This window comes from Meles meles, chromosome 8, assembly GCF_922984935.1.
Source record: "Meles meles chromosome 8, mMelMel3.1 paternal haplotype, whole genome shotgun sequence".
NCBI classification, from domain to species: domain Eukaryota; kingdom Metazoa; phylum Chordata; class Mammalia; order Carnivora; family Mustelidae; genus Meles; species Meles meles.
The window spans coordinates 95,419,264-95,435,377 of NC_060073.1; the positions used below are offsets into that span (position 1 = coordinate 95,419,264).

General features: G+C 46.2%; 1 protein-coding gene across 3 annotated transcripts in view; it reads right to left on the minus strand.

The window, feature by feature from the left end:
* Nucleotides 1–538: 538 nt before the first annotated feature.
* Nucleotides 539–16,114, minus strand: part of FLI1 (Fli-1 proto-oncogene, ETS transcription factor) — a 124,093-nt gene continuing 108,517 nt past the window's right edge. For all 3 annotated transcript variants that reach the window (XM_046016364.1, XM_046016365.1, XM_046016366.1), the window contains 4 exons: nucleotides 7,726–7,791; nucleotides 5,569–5,628; nucleotides 3,676–3,723; nucleotides 539–2,537 (listed from right to left, as the gene is read on the minus strand). In XM_046016364.1, the coding sequence (XP_045872320.1) occupies nucleotides 2,008–2,537; nucleotides 3,676–3,723; nucleotides 5,569–5,628; nucleotides 7,726–7,791 (704 nt within the window). In that variant the 3' untranslated portion in view covers nucleotides 539–2,007. The remainder of the gene's footprint in view (nucleotides 2,538–3,675; nucleotides 3,724–5,568; nucleotides 5,629–7,725; nucleotides 7,792–16,114) is intronic.

Genomic DNA, 16,114 nt, shown 5'->3' on the forward strand with positions numbered 1-16,114 from the left:
ATTAGCATTTGAATCTGCGGACTCAGGGAAGTAGATTGCTTTCCCTTAGGCCCAAGGACACCACCCAATCCATGCAGGGTCCTACTAGAACAAAAGGCAGCAGAAGGAGGAATTCACTTCTTTGCTTCCTGCCTGTCTGCTTGAGGTGGGGCATTTTTCTTATCCTCGGGCTAGGATTTCTACCATTCTCTTCCCACATTCTTGGGCCTTTGGGCTCACACTGGAACACATGATTGGCTTTCCTACATCTCCAGCTTGCAGACAACGGATGGTGGGACTTATTGGTCTCCTCGATTTTGTGAGCTACGTCCCCATAGTAAATCTCCATCAGTACTATACATCTTACAGTGCTGTTTCTCTGGAGAATAGTGACTAATACAAACAACGACAAAAACCACACTGATTTTGTACTTTCTGCTTTCTGGCAGTATGTACAAATGAAAAAGCCTTTACAGTGCAAGAGTTTCAATTGGTAACTTCCCCTGGGAAAACCCTTTGACCTAATCAGGGGTAAATAAGATGACAATGTCCTCAGTTCTGAGAGAAGAAGGCACAATTTATTTAGTCAAATTACTTTACAACATAGTCTTCATTGACAGTTGTCAGCTTAACACTTAATATAGTTTTAAAAAAGTCAATGATTACCTGCAAAATTATATATATTTTAATATCTAAAAAATATATTGCATATATAGGGCAGGAAAATCCCTCGTATCCACAAGGGAAAGTTTGCTTGTTCTTTTCAAAGTTGTGATTATTGCATTATGGTTATTTACAAACATTTCCAAAGCATTAAAGATTTGAATGGATCACCTTACCTCCTTGTGCACGCCCGATAAATACAGCATGGTGCTTCTCTTTCTAGTAAAGTCAGTGACTCAAATGTCCTGTTTTCTTTTTAGCAATAGGCACATTATGCTTTTTAAAAACCAGCTATAAAAACGTACAAAGAGCCCAAATGTACAGATTGACAAAAGATGTACAAATTACATTTAAAAAAATAACGACTGATTTGATAGTAAAATCGTCTTTGTGACCGAGGTCAACTCGTTTATTTATTCTTTTTACTTTTTTTAATTATCTATTTTTAATACTGTGAGATATAGGAAAATAACTCTGCATAATTTATACAGTAAGTTGCCTTCTGATTGGTTGACCCTGGACCGGTGGTCGGACAAACGCACAGCGCTTGCGAATCTGCTTGTGTTCAGAAATCCCTACGACTTTTCAAAGTTCTGGGACCCACTGTCATTACTTTAAAAAAAAAAATTATTTAATTCTCTGTCTTTCAGTAATGTCTGCATTTGCATTAACATTTCTTAAGTTCATATCTTGACTATTTCCAGAGAGGATGGTCAGCCTAGCACATATTGCCCACTGGGAGGGATTCTGCAATGCCCACGGCTTCTTAAATACACACACACATGTTCTTTCTTTTAAATTCCAGTTGGGTGAAAACTTCACTGGCCTTACAACCAATGTTCCAGTTGCCATCCACTGAATCAGGTCCTCCTACAATAAGGTTATAAGCTTCCTGCCTCTATTTTCTCTCAGTCTCCAGCCAGAGCACTAACTGGTCAAGTCCATGATTTTTTTTTTATCATACTGAACCCTACAAGATCCATGATGAGACCCGTGTGTTGATAAGAAACTGCTTTGGTCATAAAAACATAAAGAAAGTGTACAGTTTCTTTCCTAGAACCATGATACAACCATTCCAGTAATCGAAATATTCAACTCAGAAGAGGATAGCAGATTGAGATTCCAAACTGGTGTACTGGCCCAGAAAATCAGCCATCTCTTTGTTCAAGGTAGAGGAAGCGGAAGTTACCAACATTAAAAAAAAAAAAAAGATTGTTTTTAAACAACAAACGTTCTATCCGACAAGAAAGAACATCCAGTTTTGTTTTTCTCTTCAAGGTCACGTATGTCCTTTGGAGTCCAAAGTATCCCAGGAAGTGTGAGGAACGGGGGGCTTCAGGTAGAAGACCACCGATGATTAAGCTTCTAGTAGTAGCTGCCTAAGTGTGAGGGTACGTGGGTGTTGGGATGGCGGGGGACATTGGGGTTGGGGTAAATCCCACCCGTGGGGGAGGTCCAGTATTGTGATGCTGCTCCAAAGAAGCTAGAGGACGTGACTGGCATGGAGGTCGGGTGTGGGGGGACAAAGTTCACCTTCTGTTGATGGGCATGGTAGGAGGGCATGTAGGAGATGTCGGAAGGGTACTTGTACATGGACGACTCGGTGGGATGTGGCTGCAGAGCCTGTGCGATGCCATGGAAGTCAAATTTGTAGGCATACCTCTTGCCATGCACTTTGGTCATAATGTTTTTATCATAGTAGTATCTGAGGGCCCGGCTCAGCTTGTCATAATTCATGTTGGGCTTGCTTTTCCGCTCCCCCCAGCGCCGGGCCACCTCATCGGGGTCCGTCATTTTGAACTCCCCGTTGGTCCCCTCCCAGGTGATACAGCTGGCGTTGGCGCTGTCCGAGAGTAGCTCGAGGAGGAACTGCCACAGCTGGATCTGCCCGCTTCCTGAGGGCGGTGAGGCAAACAGGAGAAGACAGAGCAGCTCAGTCTGGGCAAGTCAGAGTCCGATTCCCTAAGATGCTGGGATCCTCTCAACCTTCGTAAGAAACCCGTTATTTCCTGTCACGTTCAGAATCTACTGCCTCTGGCAGCCCCGTAGCTGGATGATTTGGGGCATGCCGCTTCCCACCCCTTTGGGCAAGATTTTTGAATCTCTTCTAGAAAGATTTGCATCGCTGTCTACTTTCAGCCTACTCATGAAGTCCCCTCAGATGTTCCCTGTCAGTGTAAAAGGGAGCGGGGTCAGAAGACCACAGCTGGTCACAGGGAGAATGGGTGGCCCAGGTGTCAGGCTGAAGGCACCTGGGATGTTCCTTAACAGAGTCCCAGTGCTTGGGTCTCAGCTCTAAGTCTGACAGAGAAGAACTTGGGCAGAGAAAAAATAAGAGGAGAGAGAGCTGTGTGCCTCCTTCCGGCCCCCAAGACCCCAAAACAGGAATGGCCAGGCACCAAAGAATGGGCCTGCAAACACAGGCAAGAGCAGTTCCCTGTGGTGTGAAGGTGTGGGTTTCACTGCCACAAAGGGCCAGTTAGCTCACATGCTTGGTGGTCTTGGTCTAGAACTCATTCGAGAGCTATTTTTAATAACGAACCCTTAAACAACATTGTCAGATTTCCTTTATCTGCAACTTTTCAGGGACACACCGCTTTCACAAGGCTCTCAGATAACTGCAACCCTTTCTAAAGTCAAGAATAAAACACCTTTGGACCATCTATTCACGTGAGACTTCCATGAGGACCATAACTGAGAACTCACTGGAATTGCTCCCCCATTCTCCCCCATCTTTCCCTACAAAAATTTTGACCTGTGCTATTTATTACAAATCTAAGCTTCCATGCAGATAGGCAGTGCTCATATGCTTGTTTTCCAGAAGGAGCCTCAGCTAATGGACATACCTACCACCTCATAACAAGCTTCAGGCTCTCACTTGTACACCAGAGAAGTAGGTGTTGACCATTTCAAGGGAAAGAGCACGTGTTACTTCCCAGTCAGGTCTCTGAACTTAGGACAGTGGTCTCTGTGATCTCACAGAGCTATGGAACATTCTGGAAAGAAAAACCTTGCAGGCCAAAATAAACTCACCAGGGTTGGCTAGGCGACTGCTGGTCGGGCCCAGGATCTGATATGGATCTGAGGAAGCAAAAAAGGAAATTAGCTTCCCTGTTATTAAAAATATAAAACCAACAGCATTAATAATAAGAATACCTCTGGGGTTTATACTTTTATTTCAATATCATAGAAAAAACTGGTTTCAGAAAACTTTACTGCTTTTATGTGCAACCTCAAAGATCTGGAACAGTTATGGTTTTCATTCCTATGATTACAGAAACATAGAATACAAGAAGCATCATTTTTTTTTTCATATTCAGTGTCTAAAATTTGTAGATAACACTTTCAGTGGCTAAAACAGAATCATGAAACCATTTGGAAAGATGCTGGCTAATAGTCACATCATGACTGAAGTGAAGCACACCTTTTGAAATGGGTTTAAGGAAATGTCTAATGATTCCTGGTCTTTCCAGCTCCGTACACATCTCTGGTTTTGTGATATAGCATAAAAAAAACACGTGCCTGGAAATCAGGCAGCTTGGGTTCTAGCCCCAGTTACGTTACAAACTAAATAAGTCATTGGGACGATCTCTTCTCCCTTCTACTACCAAACCCTGCCTCATTCGCTTGGAAATGGCAGCAGTAGCCAGAATTTGTATTTTAGCAATAAAATGACTATTCTATCTCAGTCTCTGTAAAACTTACATGATTATTTAATTATAAAAAGAATCTTTGCAATGTTGTTTGCACCGGGTCGGTCTTTTTTTCAGGTCAGGAAGTCATGGTACACAGCTGGATCGTGACTTGGCCACGTTGTCGTATGTTTGATACAGTTTACTATTTTTGCACTTGTCGTTGCAATTTTTTAAAAATTGGCATGATTTGGGAGTTTCTGCTTACAACCATGAATTAACTTGAAAAGTCCTCAAGGCTACTGAGTTTATTGTCCTGCGTCCACATATCCACACAGTACGACATGGAAACATTTTTGGCAGGTAATGCCTAATTTTGTTGTCGTTGGGAATTCTTTAAATGCACTACGTCAAATCCTGTTTGGCTTGTGTGTTTCACTCAGGACATTCTTTCTCAACCTTCTCAATGACATGTAGGTCCATTCTCTATTGCTCTGCCTTCGATAGAGATGGAAAAGGTCAGTGGATTGTCCAGAACTTGATCTCAGCTGTGTCACACAGAGAAGAGAGAGCTGGGCCTGGGAGTGGACACCACAGCTGTCTTCAGAAACAAGAAGGACAGAACAGGAGGAAGGCTTTCCAGAGGGCAAACCAGAAAGCTGGATGGCAGTTACAACAAGGCAGACTTTGGCTCCAAGGGTGGAAATGGGCCTAGTGATGTCGTGAACTCCTCATTGCTATAAACATTCAAGGAGAGGTGAGGTAATCATAAGACAGATGTCACAGAAGGATGTGATAGACCTAGTATCACTCCAATAGCAAGAGTTTCCAATTCCATGGTTTGAAAAGCTCCCCTGCCTAATTTGTTAAGTAGACCTGTCACGGGATGGGAGTAGTTTTAGAAGGAAGGTTTTATGAAGCCTTAAATGTTTGGACAGCAGCTCTGGAGTCTGTGGATTAGACCTTTAGTTCTCTCATAAGCCAGCTGTGTGGCTTTTGGCAAATTACTTTCCCTCTCTGGGCCTTAGTTTCTTTATCTTACAAAACGAGGCATTGGAACGTTTCATCTTCACTTTTGTTTTTACCTCTGATATGTAACAAATCTTAAGCCCATTCTAGGGCCTGCTACTTTTTATTCACAGAGCTCTTACAGGGAGTTAAGTAGGGATCCTTTGTGAAAGAGAAGAATGAGGACAAATACTGTGTATTGGTTCGGTACCCCTCAGCTGACCACATGGGATCAACAGGGGCATAATAAAGTGCAAAGGAGGGATTACCCATCCCAGACACGTACCTGGTTGGGGCCGTTGTTCAGTATTCTTGCTCATTGCTTGTGCTCCTGCAAGTGGGGGACCTGAGGGGGGAAAGAGATAAGATGGGTGGGGCCATGCTCCATGAGAGAAGAGAAAGGCCTTGTTAAGAGCCCTCCACAAGGTGCTCCCTCATTCATTTGCTCATTCACCCACTCTCTACTCACTCACTTATTCATTTTATCGAATAAATATTTATATAGAGGGGCACCTGGGTGACTCAGTCAGCTGAGCATCCAATTCTGGGTTTCAGCTCAGGTCATGATCTCAGGGTCGTGAGATTGAGCCCCGGGTCAGGCTCCACACTCAGTGAGGCGTCTGTTCGAAAGATTCTCTCTCCTTCTGCTCCTCCCCCCACTCTCTTGCTCTCTCTGTCTCTCTCTACAATAAATAAATAAATCCTATAAATCTTATAAATAGTTGTTGAGAATTTACTAGTGCTGGGCAGTGTTCTTGGTGCTAGAGATTCAGCAATGAACCAGCAGTTCCAGTAGGACTTACATTCTCACGAGGAGACAGTGAGGAACCACAACAAACATACAGCACAGCAGGCTTAATGGTGTTGCTGCTGTAAACTGCATTTTTAAGTAGGACATTTTGAGGTTCTCCATGGGATGGTGACATGTGAGGGAATGTCACCTACTTGTTGTGTTTCCATGTTTTCTGAGTTCCCCTCGTGGAATCTCTCACATCCAACCTTTCTGCTCCCATCATAGCTTCTCCATCCTACACCTAAGGCAGCTTCTCACACAGTTTATGGTTTATGTATCCTCACCATTCCCCTCTCTTCCCACTGGTCCATCATACATTTAGCCAGTTTCATTTCCCCAAACCGTTTCACTCCACCATCCAAACACCTTTGTGAGTCCTCACTGACTAAAGAATGAAGTTCTACCTTCACAGCAGCCTTCGTGCCCCTTCCTTACCTTTCCAGACTGCTTTCCCTCCATGCATCTGAAACTCCAAGAACCTGGAGTCCTCCCTAACCATCAGACATGTCAACCCTGACACCACTCCCCGGCCCCCCACCTCTCCCGAGAGGCTCTGTCTTCCCCATCTCCGCAGGGCCAAACCCTGCCTCTCCTTTAAAAGCCAGCTCAAATGCTGCCAGGTCCTCAGGCTCTCCTAGATACCTCCCAGATGAAAAGAGCTGTGTGTGTGTGTGTAACCTCTCTCCCCAGCTTGACAGACTGGTCTATGTCTGATTCATCTTTGTGGATCTGAGAGTGCCAAGTCCTAGGCACAGATTAGACAACTAAGGAATACATAGTACGGAAAGGGATCCCAGTTATTGCTTGAGCATCAATTTGTCATTACAACCTTCTTGAAAGAAGGCCCTTCATCACCCACGTGCTGGACACTTTGCTTCCTACAAATAGCAAGTTCCACACATTCTGGTTAGGAGTGGATAATCATTCTCTTTCTATATTCCCTTAATGGGAGATTTGGGGTCAGACTTGAACACAAATTGATGTGTCAGACCCCCACCATTGCCTCCTAAGACTGTCCTCCATCCGAGCCCTTCACAAACTGAGGTCAGGGAGGTTGGTATGATTAAGCTTCAACACTCAGAGGAGGAAAGTCATGAACGACCATTATCATGACAGAAATGGCTACATCCAAATCCAGCCACCTTCCATTCATACAGAAAATCCAGTCTTGAGAAGCCTTCTAGCTTCAAAAATGCAAAAATCAAATGCAATGCAAAAAACCCGAAAGGTCTGAATGAAAATCCCACACTGCCTTTCGAGGAACAAGTATCACTGATAGGCCCTACCCTGGCAGTTAATTTTTTTTTTTTAATTTTTTGAAAGATTTGTTTATTTACTTATTTTTTGACAGATAGATCACAAGTAGGCAGAGAGGCAGGCACAGAGAGAGGAGGAAGCAGGCTTCCCGCTGAGCAGAGAGCCGGATGTGGGGCTCGATCCCAGGACCCTGGGATCATGACCTGAGCTGAAGGCAGAGGCTTTAACCCACTGAGCCACCCAGGTGCCCCTGGCAGTTAATTTTGATGTACTCTGCACAGGCAAGACAACAAATGTTCACTCTTGCTCTGTTCTCTCTCATGATCTTGTTTTTCACCCATGTTTGTAGAAAAAAATTTTTTTTCTCCAAATGATAGCGTGCCATTTACTTACTTTTGTTGAGGCCAGAATTCATGTTATTGCCCCATCCTCCTCTCCTGACTGAGTCATAAGAAGGGTCTAATGAAAAACAACAAGTAGAGGTATATCAGCATCTCCAGCTTTTCAGAAAGGTGCCATAACAATTCTCTTTTAGTGATCAAGAGAAATTTGATTTAATCAGCCATGAGGTCTTAGGCATGACTAAGTTCCAGAAGTGTACTCTCCTCCTGGGGTACGGGTGGGAAGGAACATTAACACTCATCAGAAGTTGGAGTGAATGGGAAGACCCTTGAATTTGAAGTCAGAGGATTGGTTCAAGTTCTGTCCCTTGCCACTATTTGTTGTGGGACCTTGGATGAATCATAACTTCCCTGAGCTTCAATATTCTTGACTACAGACATGAAAATGTACACCATTTTCCCACCTTATGGAGTTGCAGTAATGGTGTGAACTGAATGTTTGTGTGTCCTCCCCCCTTCACGCCCCCAATTCACATGCTGCTATCTCACCCCAGACATGATGTGATGGTGTTAGGAGATGCAGCCTTTGGGAAGTCATTAGGTTATGAAGGTGGAGCTCATGTGAAGGGGGTCAGTGGCCTTATCAGAAGAGGTGGTAGAGCTAGCCTGCCCTCTTCCTGCCATGGAAGGGTACAGCGAGAAGTCAGCAGTCTATGATCCAGAAGAGAGCTCTCCTCAGAGCCCCACCATGCTGGCACCCTGATCTTGGACGTCTGGCCTGGATAAGGTGTGATAAATGTCTCTTATTTCTAAGCCACCCAGTCTATGGTACTTTGTTGCAGTGGCCTGGCTAAGACAGGAAATAATCTGACGAGATAACACCCGTGAGACAACTTCCAAAGTTTCTACAAATATAAATGAATATAGTTTAGAAAGAAAAAAGAAGTCTGCAGTTGTGTAGCAAAGTCCTTTAAGCAGCTCTGAAGAGATGGGCTAGATCCGGATTAAAGACTCCATGGGAAGACGGTCTCAAGCGACCAGGCTCGTGATGGCAGCCAACTCCGGCCCCAAGCTTCAGCACACCGGTATCTCAGACGCACAAGCACATTCCAGGCTCTCCATGCTCTTCCAGGGAGAGTGCGAGGGCTGGGCCTGACCACCACAGCAAAAGGAGGAAGGCCAGAGGTGTGGCTGGAAAGGGGACAGGAACGAGAAGCAAGCACACGGAGAGAGGCTTCCCGCCTGGAAATGCCTAAGAGCTTGCTCTCACGTTGCCTTGGAGAACCTGCTACTGAACTTGCTGCCCCTTTGGGACCCCAAGCTCTTTCTTGAAAAAGAGTCCACGTGCCTCCATAACCATGTTCAGGAATTGCATAACTAACTGGCTGGAAACTTCCTCTTTTCCCTTCTCATGGTGTGAGTCCCATTGGGAAACGAAGCAGGAATGGCAGAGGAGTGGAGGGATTCAGAATTGGGACTTTCAAAGTCTTTCCATGAACAACAAAGAAACCATAAAAACCATCCGAACAAACAGAGCACGAACCTCATCAAACAGCAGCCTGATGGGGTGGAAGGCAACCCATCCCCCCCATCCCTTCGGAGCCTCTCCAACAAATTAGAGTAAGCTCTGCAGAGACGGACGGGCCCATCCCATTGCTTGTTCTCATTGGTTCGGGCTAAGAAGAACCGAAAGACAGGGAGGGTTTTCTTGTGGAAAAATCCCCGTGTGGATGCACATTCCTCCCAGCTCTGGAAAAGCCAGTTCACTTTCTAAATTACCATCTGTAGCAACTGGCATGAAAAGCAAAACAGAAAGCAAGAGGGGAACAAGGATGGGAAGGGAGGGCAGAGAAGGGGACAAAAGAGACACAAAGCTCCATGCATTTAAGTCCTCTGTTTTAGTTGTCTTCCACCGCCCCCCGCCAATTCTCCTGCAAATAGATTCCTACTTTTGTTTAAAAATAAAGCAAAACAAACACAAACACAAATCCCAGCTTGTTTAGGGGCCTGGAGCAAGGTGAGGGTTCTCATGAACATTTTCTGGGATGTCTTGTAGGGATCTGTAGAGCGTGTCTGGTGCTGGTGTAAGCAAAATGGAAGGCAAAATTCCTCAAGATTTCTTTTTGGGAGCAGGGGTAGGGAGCAAATGCTATTTAGGCCTTCAGTAATTTATAGTTGGGCCTGGAACAACGCTGTTTGACTGCGTGGGTCCACTTACACGTGGATCGTGTATGGTACAGTACTATAATGTCTTTTTCTTATGATTTCCTTACTAATATTTTCTTTTCTCTAGCTTACTTTATTGTAAAAATATGGCATTTAATACATCTACCATAGAAAATATGTGTTAGGTGACTGTGTATGTTATTGGTAAGGCTTCTAGTCAACAGTAGACTATTAATAGTTAAGTTTTGAACAGTCAAGAGTTAGACACTGATATTCAACAGAGCAGAGTGTTGGCACCTCTGACCGCCATGTTGTTACCCCTAACCTCCATGTCATTCAAGGGTCAACCGTAATTGGGAGTGACTTCTGCCCTGTGTCATGTGCTTGGCCATAGAGTGGACAGGAAGGGATATGAAAATGTTCCCTGCCCTTGCGTTTAAATATGACAAGATGAGCAAGACTCTGGGGGAAATAAGGGCCATGTACCAAAGCAATGGTGTGATATTAAGGTCCACTGGAAGTTAAGGAGGGAGAGGTGAGTGTAACTGGGGCCATCAGCCTTGAGTGGGATCCCTTTGGGGAGGAGAGAGTGAGTAACGAAGGCAGGCACAAAGCAGAAGTATCTGCGGAACAGCCGTGGGTGTCATGAGCACATGACAGAGGTAGAGGGAAGGGAGGGGAGAGAGGGCTGGAAGTGAGGGCCAAGGTCATGTTCAAGGCCATGGTGATGGCAGCTAGGCAAGCACAGTGGCCTTGGGTGCAGGGAATGGACACCAAGAGAGATCATGGGCATCAGCATGACCACGAACAAGGGTGTGGTGGAGAACAGAGCTTGTGAGGTTGTGTCGGATGGATCGGAGCATCCGGGGAAGGAGGCGATTCTCATAGGAACAGAACAGAAAGTGGGAAAGAAAGTGACAAGTTCATGCCAAAGGAAAAAAACAAATCAGTCGTTCCAGGAACTGGTATGTGTCATCTGCAGTTCTGACTTGACATATGATTTACTGCATTGATAAAATCTCTGGCTCCAAGTTTACTTGGTGTTTTTTGGCTGATCGCTATTCTACCAAAGGCTTCCATCCTGTCTGAAAGCTTTATTCTATCCATTCTGAGGACTAAACTATGGCCATGGCTGTATTGACTGATCAACTTCTCCTCCTACTCTTTTCCAGCAGCTCCAGGAACAGACCAAGCACACATAGGTTACAGAATGAGTGGATGTATTCCCTCTAACCAACGAGGGTGGGTGACTGCTGGATTCTCCTTTTGGGGACTCCAAGGGGCCCCATCCTGGTTTGAAGTTGATGCCTTATCAGAGAAGTGTTTGGTGGTCCCATCTTTCCTGCCACACCTTGAGGCCTGTGGAGGGCTGCTGTGGGACGCAATTCTCCCACTGGCCTACCTCGGGGGAAAGCCTGGCTGAGAAAACTTTCAAAGTCCTACCCAACCCCCGAGTCCTCTAGTAGGAAAAAAGGGAAGTGACAGAAACAGAGATGCCACCAGCAATCGGTCTGAACTATGTCCTCACTGAACACATGACAGAGGAGTAAAGAGCAAAGGCCATGTCTTCAGCTGGTGTCTTTAGCCAGTGGTCCCCAAGGAGTGTGTGAACTCAGAGCCACACGGACCACAAGATCCTTTTCTTTTTTGTTTTTTTCATTCCCATCTACTTACACAGAAAATCCCAGCATAGGCACCTGGGTCCACAAAGGATGCCCTGGGTCTGTTTACTGAGGAGTTAACAAATGCACTCCATGGGCACTGGGGCTCACGGGGACAGCTGCTACATGTAACATTTCAGTGAAGACCAGTGTTTTGGGAGTAAGTCCTATGGCAAAGACAAAGCAGGATGCTGGAGAAGACCAAGGCCAAGAACCAAGGTCTGGCCCTCAGCCTCAGAGAGCTGAAGAACCAGGGTAGCCTTGCAGATAAAACGAGATAGCCAAGTAAACGCCTGGCCCAGTGAGAGCACAGATTCAGCCTCGGTACATGCTGTCAAGTAATATTATTATTGACATCATTATTATGCATCTAAAAAATGATTAGCCCCAGAGACATGGGTTTGCTAGCCCTACCAAATACATGTTCATTTCCCCTCCCGTCCTCCCGACTCCCTTGCTATGCTGTACTTATTTGTCTACTTTACCACCAAATTTAATCACTAACTCACTGTTGTTTCCTATAGTCTGCATCTCCTACCCAAATGCCAGCTCCGCAAGAGTAGCGGTCTTTCTTCCATTCCCTGATATAACCAAGCACCTAGAACGGTGCCTTGCACAGAGCAGGGGCACGATGATTATTTGTTGAATGAATGAACAGACAGGCCAATATTTTGTTCTTGATAAGTATACCCACTTCCTCTTATTGTTCACAATTTCACTAGCTGAGCAGAATTCAAGGCCCCTCCCCTGACTTCTCTCCACTCAAGTCTCCTAGGTGTTTTAAGACCAGGTAATGAGGTGTATAGACCATATTCATTCTGGACGCCCTGAGACATGATGAACAACAATGCACATAGGCTAAAATCTTGTTCCCATAGGGAAATCAAGGAGTGGACACCACACATTAAGAGAAAACTTAGCAGTGTGGCAGTTCCTGTCCCAGACAGACAAACGGATATATGTCTATATCCCAAATGGAAAAGCCTAGACCTGGGAGTTAACCCAGCGGCTCACATTTCTGCACCAACACCAGCCCTCCTGGGGCCTGATGCCTGGGTACGTCAGAGCCCCTGCTGCCGGTCGGCACAGGGAGGGTTCTCTGATGGCCTGAGTCCGGTCCACACAACTGCCTGAGTGTGCACTGACCCCCCTACCTCCACCCCACAGCCCCCCAGTATGGTGCATGCTTCTGCTTTCTGAGAAATGTCTTCTGAAAAGACAAGCTTAAGGTAGCAGCAGAGAGGACAAGTTTCAAAAAAGGGACCGTTAAGGACCAGAAAAGCTGGACCAGTTGATGATCTTCTGTGTGGTGGGAGACGGCTTTATTGGCAGAAAAATCACTCTGACTCTGACAAGCTGTCTTTTCACTTTGGTGAGCTGACACTCCCTGGCTTTACAGAATATTAAGATGACACATCTCGTTGTGACTACTTCTCAGAGAAGTCGCCCAAAGGGCTCCAGCTGGAGTCCATGGTTACCGGCAGTCCTGAGATCAATTTTTGCCAAAACAAAGAGAGAACAGAGGCTCATTCTGGAGAATCTGGGCACTGCTGGGAATTGTAGATAATTCAGCCTCACATATGTAATGGCCCAAATAGTACCTAGTATCGCCATTATGTGACGCTCAACATGGCTGAATCGGATACAAAATGGCCTCTCAGTACAGAACTATGAACATGGAGATTTTTTTTTTTTTTTCTGAAAAGTTCCTGTTGGAAGGAGAAAGCTTTCTCTGGACATGACCTTCTCATAGACATCCTACAGTGTTAACTCAGTTTCTGTGTGAAGCTTTTAAACGGGTTCTAGAAATCTGGCCAACTGACTCAGGAAAGAAAGCTTTCTGCTCTGACGCCCACGGTTGGCTGTGTGAAGGCCTCATGTCCCAGTGAACACGCAGCTCTCTACTTTGTCATGACCTCACTGGGGGCCAGCACACAAGCGCCTCTCTCTTGATCCCTTACGACACAGGCCACGCTCTCAATTACTTGATGGAAAAAAGATGAATTTTCCCTGAACCTTCTCATCAAATTTCTGGTTGCTGCTGAAAGAGCTGGCAGCACCTAACCATGTTTATCCTTGGAAAGCCCAGCTTCTGAATGTAGACCTTTCAGCTGAAGAATGGACAAGGCTGCTCATGCTCAGTCAGATCCAGACTTCCTCTCTGGAAAGCGGGAGGATACCACAGGAGACCCAGAGCCCTGCACTGCCCAAGAGAAGGTCCAGCCCACCTGGAGGAAGTTACATCTCCTAGCCGCTCACAGGGAAGAATGTAGGGGAGTGCCCTGTCTGTTGTTGGCAGATGTTTGGGCCAGACGAGCCTCCAAAGCCCCTTCTCCCTCTGATATCCTGGTCTTCTGGCAGGCCCAGTCTCTGAGGAGAAGGTCCTACTGGCCGACAACCTGACTCACACTGCTTTCCTCTGGGCTTCCCTTTGTGATGCCTGTGACGGTGGCAACCCACCCAAACCGTGAAAGCCAGCTCTGCTTCCTAAACCTTCCTGGCCCCCACCTCAGGCCAGTTTCTTGTCTGCCACCATCTCCTCTACAATGCCTGCCAGTGACTAAGCCAGTTATCTGAACTTCCGGCCTGGCCTCCCACTTCAGAAGCACAGGAACCTAGCACTTGAGCAGCAGCCGTTTGGGGGGGGGGGGCAGGACACCCCTGCGGGGGGTGTCTTTTCTCTGTGTGAGACCCTGGGCTTTCTCCTGCAGCTACGTCACGGTGGGTAGAGTCACAGAGCCCTGGGTTCAGACCCCAACTCTGTCATCTACTCTGCTGAGTGATCTTGGCCAAATCATTACTCTGTCGAACCTCAGGTTCTCCTTCTCTTTAAGAGCAGAAAACAAATGCTTTAGAGGACAGCCTTGAGGAGTAATTCCATGCGTGATGAGCAGCAACTTCCGAATCTACACCGCAGACTTGTCGTTTATTCTCTCTTCCTGACATCTCTCAACTCTTTCTCTTGGTAAGTCGAGGTTAAAAAGTTCATTGGGGAGGGTCTTGAAAAGGGGGAGAAGCCACCAAAGGGAAGAAAAGGTTCCACTGCTGTGCTTCTGAATCAGTGATCTCCCATGGGAATCACGTGTGGCCCACTTTCCACACGAGAAGTGGGTTGGCTGGGCCCTGGTTTGAGAGACACGGCCCTGGAAGATAGTGGGGGGCAGTGGCCGTGGGCCGCCTGCAGTAGAGTGGGCCCGGGGAGTAAGAGTCCAGCATCCACCTGACTGCCAGCTCCCCCAACCCCTGCCTAGCTGGCCCCAATGCTTGGAGCTGTGTACCCTCACCTCATTTCAACTCATGCTATAGGGGCAGGCCAGCCTTCACCTCAGTAGTATCTTATGTTCCAAAGAGCAGCAGAGGATCTTGGCTTCCACTGAGACTCGGGAGGAGGGAAATATCTAGGGAAGGCTTTCCTCAAACTTGGAACTCACAGAAAAAAAAACATCCTGGATCAGATTTCCTTTGCTCAAGGATCTTGTCCTGGAATCCAAACAGCCCCTCAGCCTCAGCACCAGCCCCGCTGTGTGGAGTATAATGGAGGTACTGTTTAAGATTATTATATGTGAGAAGGGGTGGGGGGGGGGGGAAAGGCATATGAGAAAAATGCTTGAAAAAAACAGATGGTTTTTAAATATGAAAAGTTTGGAAGGATGAGTGGCCCATTTGCCAGGCACAACCTTGCCACAGTCACGCAAGGCTCCCCGCTGAGGCCGGACCCTTCCTTCGCTTTGTGTCTCCCAGGGGCTCTGTGTCTGAACGACACCGAAGTCTAAATGACATATTTATTTTGATAAGGCCTCAAAGTGGGATTTGGGGGCCAGCCTTATGTGGAAAAGCAATTCATACTGACTAGATTAATTGGGTGTTTGCCCAAATTCCCCTCCACACTGGGCCATGTAGACACAACTAAAGTGCAGGCTTTTTGGTCAAATCTGCCTCAGGTTTAAAAGGATTCCAAGTAGGGAAAAGAAACTTGAAAGTTCACTTACGTAACAGGGCTTGAGGAGAAATGAGAGGTGGTCTTGTGTTCGACCCTCTCCGCTCCCCAATCTGAACGGCCAGCCCTGACACCTTCACAGTGAGGTTGTCCTCACTTGTTCTGGCCACAAGGGGTACGATCCTGTGTCTGCTCCACAAATCAGCTTTTGTACCCTTTTCTTTTCAAGGTCTGCAAGTCAAGGCTCCTGGTGATAGTTTCATGTTTATTGCCCTGCCCAGTTCTTCTTCTTGTGTAGTTCTCTGTGCACATATCTTGCTTGCTTGATGACGATCTTTCGGAAGACAGGGACTGTGTCTTAATTACCCTGCTTTCCCTCGCCCACCTCAAGATTCTTCCCCTCCCCAACACTAGCTTATTGGACTTAATCAATATCTCTGATCCCATGGTACGTTCATTCAGCCACATTTTATTGAATGTCTACTACCAATCCAGATACCGCTCTATGTGCTGGGAACACAATGATGGCTAGACGAACATTCCTGCTCTGTGGGACTTACATTCAAAACAAACAGTAAACTACATTGTATATGAGAAGGTGGTGAGAGCCATGGGAAAAGAGAAGACACTGAGAGCAGGGCAGGCGGTACTGGGATAGGGAGGGCCTCACTGAAAAT